At 34.6% G+C, this 13634-nt stretch overlaps 1 protein-coding gene across 3 annotated transcripts in view; it reads right to left on the reverse strand.

The window, feature by feature from the left end:
* Window positions 1-13634, reverse strand: part of PDE7A (phosphodiesterase 7A) — a 75564-nt gene that overhangs the window by 20007 nt on the left and 41923 nt on the right. The window contains exons 3-4 of one of the 3 annotated variants that reach the window (XM_014873030.2): window positions 9406-9438; window positions 8835-8918 (exon numbers count right to left, since the gene is read on the reverse strand). The exons of 1 other annotated variant lie outside the window; for it this stretch is intronic. In XM_014873030.2, the coding sequence (XP_014728516.1) occupies window positions 8835-8918; window positions 9406-9438 (117 nt within the window). The remainder of the gene's footprint in view (window positions 1-8834; window positions 8919-9405; window positions 9439-13634) is intronic. One more of the 3 variants, XM_014873027.2, reaches the window with a different exon arrangement.

Consider the following 13634-nt stretch of genomic DNA (forward strand, 5'->3'; position numbering starts at 1 on the left):
ATGAATTACACAGTTGTGCAATGAAAACTTGGCATTTCCCTCCTAGCACATTCACTCCCTTTAGATGCATGATTAATATGAGAATGACAACCTCTCCTCTTCTATCACGAGTCATGAAAAGAGATGCTAATTTCAGAGACCCTACCAAACCAAGGTTCGTGGAAAGACAGTGAGGAATGAAGAGTGCACTGCATTTGCTCATGAATAAGCATGGTATAAAAACATCTCTCCTTCCAGCCCAAACATCTTTCCTTTCATTTGGAGCCGTCAGTATGCTAAATGCCATTCTAATCTCCAGAATTGATTTTGCTCTCAAGGACATCTCATTTGCTCTCAAGGACAGTTTAAGAACATATTAGAATGATAAAATAAATATTACATTTATAGACAGCCTTGTGAAGTGAAAGAGAATGAAAGTGAAGTTGGGATGATGGGCACGTTAAGGACAGAAGTGCTTTTGATGCAAGGAACCAGAAGGCAAACTGTAGGCCTTAGTGCCTACCCAACAGCAGCTGTCCTATGACATTCTTCTTGCCATTCCTTTGTAAATTAGAGGTATCATCCAAAGTATCAATCCAAGATTTGGGGGCATTTTGTTCGTTCAATTAAAATTGTTATATTCTTGTTTCTAAGCATCTTAAGCGAGATGCTGGTGTAATAAAAAATTCCTTTCTCTAAAATAAAGAAAAAGAAGTAATTCTGGTTATTAATATCAGTTATTTTGCTAATGTGATGCATATATAGCAATAAAATAACACAAGTCGCCTTCATGCAACAGATTTCATCTGTATTCTGAGACGCTAATTTTAATCTCTTCCCACTCCCCATCTTTTAACTTCATGAAAACCTAAAAAAAGTTTTAGCACATTTCACAGGGATATTAAGTATTTATTTTTCTCATGCCAATATAAAAATCCAAAGTAAAGACAAGTGACAATCACGTAAAAGATCACAATATACTGATGGATTTACTCTCAAAATTTTTGTATCTTTTGTATAAGGACAGTCCACAAAAGGAAGAATAAAGGAAGAATGACAGTTATTATTTGGTTTAATTATTAATGGAATCTTAAATGTTAGCAATATACTTTCAATTTTCTTATAATCCAAAGATAGACTTACACTCTTTGATAGGAATCTGGTCAAAACAAGGCTATCCAGCAATAAGAACTTTACCTCCATTTTTTCCTTCCTATAGCCCAAAAGGCAAATAGAAAACTGTCCATTATAAAAAGCAGAGCTTTGCTACACACCAATAGAAAGAGCATAATTGAGATCTTGGGTATCATTGCCACTAAAAAATATTTTTTTAAAAAATATATATTTGAGACAATGGATCCTTCCTATGTTTGAATGTAAAACCTGAACTTTGAGGTGCACAGGCCTACCAGAGGAGGCTTTTCCTCCAAAACTATGAAGGAATTATTGTCTTTTAATGGAAGCAATCTCTCATGATTTTTCCATATTAACCCAATTGCACATTTATCTTTTTTACATAGCAGATAACATCATTAAACCTGACATATCATCTGAAATTTTCCACTACCTATAAATATTTGGTGGAAAGAAATATTCCATTTCACATGCCAATTAAAGCCATCTTTCTAAGGATGCACCTTTCTAAAGGTGCATCTTTCCAGGATACAAATAATTTTCAATTTTTGAATAATTTGAAAGTATTATCTAGCATTTCACACCACTAGAGGGACCCATAAGCATTCTAATTTCACATCTATTCCCATCAGACTGCTAAGAAATGCACTATATTAGATCCATGAACATTTTTTTTTAAATTAAGTCCTGCTATTTAACTCTCCTGTATGTTTACCACACATGCTTTGAATTTTAAAATATTTTTATGACATTCAGTACTCAAGTATTATATAAAACTAGGACTTCATTTGGAAGATACAATTTTAGTAAGGATTTTAAAGTTACATAAAAAGACTAATTTAGACTGTTGGGGTCTAAATTACCTCATTATACTTCCTGTCTTCCTTAGAACCACTTAGAAGCCTCATTTAGCATCATTGTAAGGCTCTGCTTAAAAAAAATAAGCCATACTGTTTTGGTTTTAATATACTATATATAACTATATACACATTCATAATTTTTTTTTATTTTCCAAATGTTTTTCATTATTTTCCAAATAATAATAACTGCTGGTAAATATGCTGGGTTAAGGATTAATGAAATAAACGTGGCTTTGCAAGTGTCTGACTGAGTGGAATCAGAAAAAAAATTTAAGTTTCAAGAAACTCTATTAGTACCACGACTCTACTAAAAACTAGTGGTTTTCATCAGATGCTCCCTGATGGAGGGGAAGTGCTAGGCATTACTACCACCAAAGATAACTTTTCCGGAAGAATCTTACAGAGCAAAAGGATCTCACTGCCTTAGCAAAGCACAAAGCCACAGAACGACAGAATAATTTAGGTGGGAAGGGACAGAAGAGAATTCTGAAAGTCATTTAGTCCAATTCTCTGCTCAAAGCAGAGCTAATTTGAGAGAAGTTACTCAAAGTGAAGGGACTAGACTACTTCAGTATGAAATAAGTGCCAATTCTCCAATGGCACTGTTAAGCCATTGCACAGCAGCAGAAGTGTAAAAAAAAACCATAATGAAATCTACAGGACGTTACTAATTTATCTCTTTTGAATTTTGGCTCATCTTAGCATTTCTGTAAATGCCTCGGGAAAGATACAAAATTAAGTGAATTAAACAATGCCATTTCTGTGCTAGAATGAATAACATTTTGAAATCCTCTCAGAACTAGGAAACTATAAACAAGGCAGTCTTCCCATACCAACTGACTGAATCATAAGCCCAGCAATCCTGCAGTTGTGTTTTTGGGGATTTTTTAACCTGACTGCACTCATTTGGCACAGCAAATCTGCAATTCACAACAGCATACTGTGAATTAAGAAACCTGACTGAAGCTAAATATTTAGAGGAATATCATCAGAACATAAATATACAAAATATATACAAAGATAGCCTTTACAAAAAGGGTTATGCCATGTTAATCAAGATACTGATTCTCCTGAAGAACACGACACATAATGGTTCAAAACTCTTCCCAAAAGGATAATATATTCCAGATCGTTGCCAGATCATTTTCTTGCTGTCTTCCCAGAAAAACTCACCTCTCTTTGGTGTCCTAGAAATCTTCAGTTCTACAGTAAAGGAATGACAGAACCTTCAACTCATTTTTTTGTCAATTTTTCAGCACCAGAAATAAAAGCAAAATTGAAAAGTAACCCATCATGGTTTGCAGAACAAGCATTTCCTTTACCAGTCTATACGATGGCCAGTACAGAAAGTCAACTGGGAGTAGAGATGAAAACTAAAGAATTCTCACATATTTTCTACCAAATTGTCCAGAAAAAAAACCCCAACAACAAAACACAAACAAAAAAACCCTAAAAACACAAAAAAAACCCTTTCCAAATAAGGTACTTGGAGAAAGAACACATTGGAAAGGTTCAAGAGAAATGGGGAAAAAATTACAATATATCTCTGTCTTCTTCTATGGTCAAACATAAGTCAGCAATGAAATACAGAGCGGCCTGTAACTGTGAAGGACTCCAGAGCACACATGCTGTTTTACAGTAGCTTGGAAAGAATAAACTGTAGGTAAAACAAACATCTAGAATAACTAAAGAAAAAACAAACCTGCTCTGTATTCTCAATTGGCACTTTTCATCCCCAAATCTTCCTTAACCAAGCTCATTTCAAGCTCACTCTTTTCATTTGGCCAATACAGCTGCATTTAGAGCATTTTCTGTGTTTTCCCCTTGTATTACTGCATTCTCCAAACTAAATCAAAGTCAAAATTTCTCACACATTGTGGAACACAATTTATTTGAATAACCTGAACTGTGAATAATTAGAAAACAATTTCAGAATTGCATCATTCACAGAAAGGCAGCTTTTGCAGAAATCTCTCAAGTACAAGCTCTTTTACTCCTCAGTGATGGTATTTTCAAAAGGAAACAAATAGTTCAAGCTATGATCACACATCTTCTTGCATTACTTTATTCATTGTGAAACTCGCCCTTTTTCACAGTAGACTGCTGAACAAGACAGACAATTACTGTTAAACATAACCAAATAGGTAATTCCTCTATTTTCTTGAAACAAAAAAGGGCATTGAAATTCATCTGGACTCTGCTTAGTTTATCTCAATCTCTAGATGGTATCATCAAAAGCATCATTAGCTGCTGCTACACAAGGATTTTTCAAATTGTTTCGGGCAATCAATTTGGATTTGCACTCTTGTATCTTCTTTAAATTCTGGCCTCTCAGCCAAGGGCAGTCTAAATTCACTGTTCAAGATAAACATTTTCCAATGGTTCATGAGCTAAGAAGCAGAAAGTTAAAAACATCATTGAAACAGCACATGTTGACATTTTTGCCAGATACCAGAATAGTGTATAATATGTTCCACAAACTGTAATTTCCAAGTAAACAGTCTGAAGGTTGTATAATAAAGGTAAATTTCATCACATATTTGCACTCTCAAGAAAGACAATTAGATTTATTCATCCTATAAAAATATCTCTGCCTTTCTTTCCATTCCCCCCTAAAAAGGCTGTATATACAGCTAAAGAGAAGAACCATCTAAGTCTCAATGAAGTTTTATACTGTACCATTATACTGTATGCAAGGAACTGTTTTCTTCAAAATTGAGCATTCCTGAATGTTACCAAACACATATTGATTAATTCAAAATCCCTTCGTCTTTCTAAGATATTTTAACTCACAGATGTGACAGAGTCAGTTATCTATAAAACACAAAGCAGAGCCCCCATGTGTAGGCAACATCATCATCTCCCTGTAGAAGCATGCTCAGATGAGACTGGCACAAGGGAATTTTAAAAACCTTTTGACAAGATCTTATTTATTCTGGGCCAGACACAACAGGAAAAGCAAGAAGTAAAACATTTCCTCTCTGCAAAACCAAAGTATTCATTTTTCTATCTGGCTCCTCCAGACTATATCCAACAACCCTTCCCTAAAAAAAAAAAAAAAAAAAAAAAAAAGCATTAATTTCAGCTGTATCTGCATATGACACTTCTCAGTATTTTTTTTCTATTATCTTAATTATTCATTTGATCTACTTTCATTTTGGCTTACACTTCCTCACTACAACATACTGTACGTATCACTGTGCACACTCACTGTTTGGGGATTCTTTCAGGAGAAACAGAGTGATTAAGGCACATTATATATGCCTTTGTTTGTGTATGCTAGAAACACCTCCAACAACAAAATTTCTTAAGTGTAGTGTTGTGCGTGTGTGTATATACACACACATATTATATATAAAAAATAGACATTAACAACTTCTCAGTCGCAAGAACACAAAGCCTAAAACTTTATTGCTGATTTACTATTTCTGAAAAAGGGAATACTTTTATCTTGTCACTTACCAATTCTTCTACCAAAGACTTTGTTTCACAGTAGCTTTCATCAACATATTCTGATAGCATTGAAGAATGAATTACTGTCTATGATGTCTTGAGTAATGTAAAGAAAATTTTGAAGTACTCATGTAAACCACAGCCTACTTGTAAACCAGAAGTCAGAAAGTAATTATAACCACTGCAATCACTTCCCTGAAAACCAAACAGTATATGCTGCATTCTCACAGTGAACTGTAAAACTCCCTTCTTGTTTCTCATGGAGTGAAAAGTAGATCCAGTGTTCTACAGTGAATTCAATAAAACATAATATAAAACATAATATAAATAAAATATAACATAAATAAAAAATAACATAAATAAAAGTGTATGCATTTTACTGTGCAACAGTGAATTCAGAGGACGAAAGTTGTGTGGCTGCTCATTACTTTCCAGAAATGGTGAATTTAAGATGCTATCTTGACTTTATGCCCATGATCCCACACAGGCATAACCAACAGAACACAGTCACAGAAAACTTACTAACTGATAACATTAACCAACTGCCAACCAACAAGAACATAATCCTGACTTGCCCCATTCACCAGGAAGCAGTCTTGTTAAAACAAAAATTTGTTTATTGAGCTATTCCTCTTGGTAGTTCCTGCAATTACCTATAAAAAGGTGACTTCTGGAAAAACAGATAATGTAGAAGGAAAACTACTATCCAACAAAGTTAGCTTGATCATTAGTCAAATCCTGCTTTTAATAATCCTCAGATATGACTCCCATTCCACTGACTCTAACAACAATATTTTTCCAACCATCTTCCTGAAATCAAATTTTCTAAAAGTTACTGTTAAGAATACTTCTAGACAGGTTAGAAACTTGAATATTCATGTATCAATTACAGAATTCTGGGATGAAGATACAGATGCCGAGTTTATAATGCATAAGAAGATACAGAAGTGATCTTTAGAAATAAGTGCTGACAAACTTTACTTTGGCAACACTGGTTGAAGTTGCAAGATTAAACAGTGTTATGAAGGAAAGCAATGCATTTAAAATTCAGTACTCTTCAAACCTATCAGTAAAAGACTGGGTTAAGAGCCTATCAATAAAATATTAGGAAAGAGACTGATCAGTAGCATATTATTACCTAAATCTCCTGAAAGACATTCAACTTCTTCTCAAAACATAATTGACAGAAAAAGAAAACAATGCTGAACAACCAAAGTTAGCTAAGCAAAATACAAAACAGCACTAATGCACCGTGACTGACAGCCACTACATAGGTCCTCTGCAAAACACATTAGCAATCTTCATCACAAAATATTTAGAACCACAGAATAAAGCTAGTGGATAGTACAAGAAAATTACAGTGAAACTATACAAACACAATGGAGGAAGCATGTCCATGCATTACTGATGTTCAGGATACAGCTGTGGTGGGAAGAAAAAAAAAAAGCAACATTCAGATGTCTGCTTTAGCTGCAGAAGAGACCCTTTCCAGTTCTGTATTTGCCCCAAGGAAAGAAGAGGTGACTGACTCTCTCACATGTTATTGCTCAAATGGGTGAATATTTTTCAGTCATTTACCTCTGTGTGGCAAAACCAACTCCTTCTGAAGTAACCAGGAGAGGACAGGGAGAATATCCTAAAAAGTAGGTCAAGTCTGATTCCTGCAACTTTTCTCTACTGGCAGTCTTATAGTGCATTAGTAAATCTCTTTGGCTTAAAATAATTAAGGAAACACTGATCAGGACTAAATTAGCATTGCAGAGAGAAAGAAAATTTTTTATGGATAAAAAATAATTTACATTTATGTAAATTACTAGATAACCTATTGATACAGTGAGAGATGGTGTTGAATTCCTGACTTTGAAAGAAACTCCACAATGTGGCAGGAGCCCGAAATCAAAGAGCAACAAGCTACAATGTTGAAGTGCAAAAAAATCTGACTATAATATACAACTCTGAAAACTAACACAGCAGCTGACTTGAGAGAGAAGTTAAAGCCAAAGAATTTTTTGGGCCTCCTAGCAATATTTTTTGCTGTCAGACGCCACAGGTAATGTTGCTAAAAGCTGGTGGCTGTGTCTGAACAAGTAGGGGCAAGGAGAAGGGTGTGAAAGTCCTTTTCCTCACTAGTCACGATCTGTCTGATGCACAGTCATCAGTATGGAAAGAAACATCAGGATGAGGACCATAGAAAATAGTTAATTTGACAACAGCAATAATATTATACGTTGGCTGCCTTTTAACATGCAGTTCTTTTAATAATTCTGTTAGTATTTTCCTATATCAGCATGAAATGCCACATAGATATACACAAAGACAGTTATGTACTTCATAAATTGCATGCTATTTCTACTGAGAAATTATTATACTCAATCAGGGCTTGATATGAAACTCTTATCCTCTTTATTGAAAAAATCTACATAGCACACTCTTCAAACTTTGTTTTCTCACCTATTTTTATGAAAGTTTTGAACAAAACTAAAAGTTTAAGAATTTTAGAAATTATTTACTTTTAAAAAGAATAACTTCAGTTAAGATCACAGCATAAGACCAGTTTCTGCCACTCATTTTTATTCATAAGGTAATTACAACAACCACACTTACTACCATGAAATTGGCTTTACTAAATTTCTCCATTGCATTCAGAATACTTGGAATTGTGCTGATACAATGCTTTATGACACTTATTACATTCATTATTGGCATAATTTAATTAAGACTCAGGTGGCCCGCACTTTTGCTGCATATTGGTTTGGTGGTGTTGAAACTATACTACAACAACTACTGACAAATTTAGTTTTAACAATATAGATGGAAAATTTTACTTCTTTATCTACAAAAATATTCTTCCAGTAGCACTTCTGGAAAAAAAGGTTCCTCAAAGACATAATAAAAAAATTTAGGCTACAGCTTTCTCCTAACACTTTAACTTTTATACAAGATTTGTCTCTGTCCAAAAATATAAGTCTTTGCTATATATTTGAGTAGATGTAAACGTTAATTCATTATTATGAGGTCAAGAATATTGGTATTACTGTAATTCTGTTCAAGCGTCATTCTGGACAGAGCCTTTCTAGTACTTTACAAAAACAGAAAAGTATTCTCAACTGATTGTGTCTGCCAAGCACACAGCACACACATCAGCAGCTTACTGTTTAGAAGATAAGTCTTCATTTCCATATAGACTCAGGTCTAAACTAAATGAGCTTAAAATTATATAATTTTTTTTTAATTTAGCAGTGAAGATTTTCCTCTTCTATTGTTGGTAACAAGCTAGAATGATTTTCCTAGAAGTATAAAAAAAAATAGTCTTGCTATAAGAGCTACTTACTGTATTTTAGAGGCTCAGTAGTTAAAATTGATGGATGCCTTTGTTTATTTGTCATTTATCTGCTTTTAAATACTTACAGTGAAAAATACGGAAATCAATGTATGGATGAGAACCTCTTCTCTCTGTTTCAAATCCTGCCCGACTTCTTACTCGCACATCTCCTAGAAACAGGGTCAAGAGTGAAATAAAAGTGTGGAAGAGTGGCAGAGATAAAATGCAAATGAACATAGCCTGGAGGGGTAAAGATTCATGTACTTAATGGAGGAGAGTAATTCAAACATAGGCCTATTTCAATGCTTTTTGTTTTAAAGGTGAAATTCAAAACAAAGTTTGAAGACTTGTTAAACATGCAATCACATGCTTTCTTGCCAAAATCTCTCCTGCCTAAGCATACGTTGCCAGAAGCATGTGATAAGCATTCAGATGAAATTAGGAAGAGCTTGCTACACCAGTATGGTAAAAATGCACCTTAATATGACAGAAAACAAGAACATTTAAAGTTGTTGTTCCTCAGTAACACACATACAACGATAACATTTTGTAGAATACAAAAAAGCTTCAATTTCTAGAAATGGCAGCTTTTAGCAAATAAGCTAATTACAATATGGTTTTATAGTATATAATATTTTCCCACTAGCATTTACTTACTTGTGCTCAGCTGTTTGAATATTACACAAGAGCCTATTAAAATACCAAAACTCAGTATTAAAATTTGATCAAACTATTTTGCACTGTAATCAGCTTCAACCTGAATCTTTTAGCATGCTAGTTGACTTCTACTTATGCATTTTACCAACCGAAAGCTGATCAGTATTCTTTTGTTAGATAGTTGTATGTATTAATACAAGCAGTTCACCTGGATTAAAAGCTTTCACTTAAAATCCTTTTGCAATTACAAATTTGGAGAAATCTTCGAGGCCCAAATGCAATAGTGTTTCCCTCCTCAAACACTAACAAAGATAAATTTAAGATGTGCAAATGTTGTGGTTTCTAATTATGAAAAATCCGTCAAGTGTCGTATTCTTCTCACTTCAAACACGGCATTTTCCATATGAAACCAAAATAAGTAAATAACAAAACGCACTATGACTGAGTTTATAAGAACTAAAAAACATAGCTATTTATTGTTCATCAAGTGATAGACATCTTGAGACCATTTTTTTCCTTCCTAACCTGCTAGTGTGTAATGCTGAAGTAGGCAACTTATCAGAAAATAGCTAAAGGTACTGACTCACTCACACTTCAGTAGTATGCTTTTAATACTTAACAGGTATCTTTCTAGAGATCCATATCTATAAACACTGTCACGTCTGCAGTGACGCACTCTACATGAATGTTATCTTGTGAGGCATGCTGGAAGGACTAAAGGGTAAGCAGGCCCAGGACTCCCCTAAAGTCTACATATCAGTAAAAACTTAGTAAATACGTGTGCCTTTCAGTTATTAATCCTTTTTTTTTTTTTTTAACTGAAAACCTTAACTAAGCTGCAAGGGAAAGCAACCCAGTTACTATCTGCAATTATTTTTCAAACAATTTACAAGATATTACTTATAAAGGCTTCAAGCATTCATTTGAGCAGAGTGCAAGAGACTTGTCTCCTTCCAGGCAATACAGAGGCAGCAAATTGTAGAACTCTTCTGTTAGGCACAAGCAACTGGTGAATTTTATTTACAAAATAAATTAATAAAAATGAAAAAGAGAGGAAACTTTGGAGGAGAGGGGGCGAATGCATTAGTAGCTGTATATGAAAATAACAGTGTACATGGAGGAAAATTCAACTTTCATTACCTTTCACTCATATTTATCTGGGTAATCAGGCATAGCTACAGCTGTGTGAATGAGTTCACCAGCTAAATTAAAAGAAAATAAAAGAGGTTTTTCAGTGGAGCTGATTTTTTTACAGAAAAGATGATACAGCTTTTGTGATTTACTTTTAGTTTTAAATGCAGTTTTTTACTTTTAGAATTTACAAACCACAGTATGAGCTGCAAATAGTTTCAGCCAGTGTATAACTAGGTTTTGGCAAAAAATTTGTTTTAAGTGTCAAGAATAGGAAAAGTTCACAGAAAAATACCTGAAGATCAACATGGAATTCTGCAAATAACAAAATGAGCAAGTTCATCTGATAAATGATGTAAAGAAAATTTCTCTCTGCTTTATTCTTTTTCATTTACTAGTACCCTTGACTAACAGCAGAGCCAGAATAGTATCCCTGGTACCCTTGAAATGCCTGCAGTGCTGAGAAAAACTGTCTGTAAGGAAAATGAAGAAGTGCAACTGACTACATTACTTTAAACAGGAATTATTAGAATATTTATTTACAGGAATATTTAGCCAAAGAAGGAATTGTATACTAAAAATGTACATGGCAAACTAAGGAAAAGGCAACTGTAATAAGATAAAGCTAAAATGAGTGTATTTACTCGCATACATATAAAATGAGAAATTCCCAGCAAGGAAAGTTAAATATTTTCATTATATAGTTATTGAACAAAATTCTCTCTCCCTAATCATAGTAAAAGAAACTATTTTTTTTTAAAACAATATCTCAATGGATTAATTTTTTTAGATTACAACTGGATTTATTCTGGAAAAATATACCCCTTCTACAGGACTGGAATTCATCACAGCAAAGTAGAAAATTCTCTTGTGCCAGAACAAAGGCAAAAGAGGCGTCTCCGTTATCATGTTACAGAACTGCTGCATTTTTCAAGATTTCAGACAATAAATGTACTTGAAAAAAAAAAAAATATTGGTACAAGTGGAATTTGATGATACCATCCATCCATCTGAAGTTTCCAAATATACAGAAAAAGGAATAACTGAATGCACATTATAAAACAATGTGCTATTAGCACAGTGAAACTAATCTCTAGTGTACACGTATAGTTAGTTCCAAAACATCCAGAAATACTGGATCATCACTATGCATTCACTCTTTGGTTAATGTAACCTGCAGAAAATTAATGGATCCCAAATGCACCCACTTCATTGTACCTTCACCTAAGGTTCACATCAGTTTGCTTGGGAAATTCTTCACAAGTGCTTTGCAACCCTATGACTCTGAAGTTATGCAGGATTTAATTTTAAGGAAGGGACATGTTTATCTCCACAGGGAGCTTGACAAAAAAGCACAAGATATCTCAGATTTGAGATTACTTTTATCAAACAAAAGGACACCGTTACATAATTCCTTCAAACGGCAACAGAAGTCCAATCTCAGAGCCAATCATTAAGATGGTAGCTGAAAGACAATTAAAATTTAACATCTAAAACAAAATAACTTATTAATAGTTTTTTTTTATTTAGACCTTTACAAACACATCAAAATGCTTACACAGTCTTTTTAAGCCATCAGATCCCACAGTCTGCTTAGAGGTAGATTTCCTTGGGGGAGGGCACAGAAGTGGCAGCAAGCTGACTGACAGCTTTTATATGAAATGTCTCTCCTTGAGCCACTTTCAGCCACACTGGAAAGACTCCCGTGTTACCTTTAAGGAACACATTCAAGTCCAGCATCTTAATGATACTGGACTTCCAGGAACAATTTTTTCCCTCCTTAAGAGTTTTGCTGATTCCAAAGAATCAAGAGAAAGATGTAAAAAATGTGAAGCCTTCCTTTGCAAACTTCATTCTGAGCACAAAAATGATACACTATCTGATGGCTGAGTATTTAGCTATGCTTTCTTCTAGAACAGTAATGCATGATCAGGATCACTTGCATTTTTAAGACAAAGATCATAGTGGCAGAAATTTAATTGACAACTATATAAGTCATGGAAGAAGGAATGTAAGAGGGAGGTTTGCAGCTATAAGAGAAAACTGAAAATAAATTAGGGCTGTAACAAAACTTACCTTGAAACAGATTGTTTAGCTCCTGCCCCTCTCTCAGATTCCTGCTGACACCACAAGGACAGCTCTGATACTTACGAGGCAGCTGAAATGCCACAGCTGACATCCCTGGACATTAGGGTTACCCAGCACATACTTGGTGCTACCCTAACACTGCAGTGTGGCACAGTAACAATGCAGCAGCTGCTTGGGGAGCTGAGGCCATCCGGAGCAGGGGCAGAAACCTCAGAGACCATGGAGGACAGCTGGGAGCAGAAATTGCGACAGCCACCTCAAGGTAAAGGACTCAAGTCAAAGCCATGAGGTTGTGCAGAGCAGGATTTTCAGACAGAATTACTAACTTCACAGATTAAAATTCCTATTAAATTTGTTGGAGAAACAGATGACAGGTCAGCTGAATGTGCCAGAACTAAAGTAAACAGAATACAGCATAAAAACCACTACCAGAGAAGAGCGTGCACAGTACACAGTAGCTTTTCTCCCATGTTTCATATTTGAAATGATCAAGATCTCTGAAGGAAGATAAATGTTCCAACTGTAGCTGAGAGGTAGCTCATCAATACAAGCAATCAGTGCCCCACACTTTCTACCCCATGCACAGCAGAAAAACTTTGTCAATATAAAGCAATAAGAAAAAGAAACCAGAAAAGCAATAGAAAAATCAAGAAAGTATCAAGACTACACAGAAGCACTTACAAGATATTTTGAGAATTCCCCATAGTTGCTCAGAAAAGTGGTTGAGGTGATGCAGATGTTTTAGCCTCTCCAAGGTCTTAAAAGAAAAATTCTACAATGCTGCATCTGTATCTATATTTTAAAATAGTAAATAAGCCACTCAGGAGTGGCTTAGTGTATATTTTGGGAATGGGGTATGACAGATGAGTCATTACAGTCAACGCTGCTTGTTTATATCGACACACTGATGAAGGCAGCTAGGAGTTAGCTTTTTATTTTGCATACCCCTAAAACAGGGTCTTTTAAATTGAACCTGGACACACTGCTATACCACAGGAATTCCTGTTTAC

The sequence above is a fragment of the Sturnus vulgaris genome, chromosome 1, assembly GCF_052056855.1.
Source record: "Sturnus vulgaris isolate bStuVul1 chromosome 1, bStuVul1.hap1, whole genome shotgun sequence".
NCBI lineage: Eukaryota > Metazoa > Chordata > Aves > Passeriformes > Sturnidae > Sturnus > Sturnus vulgaris.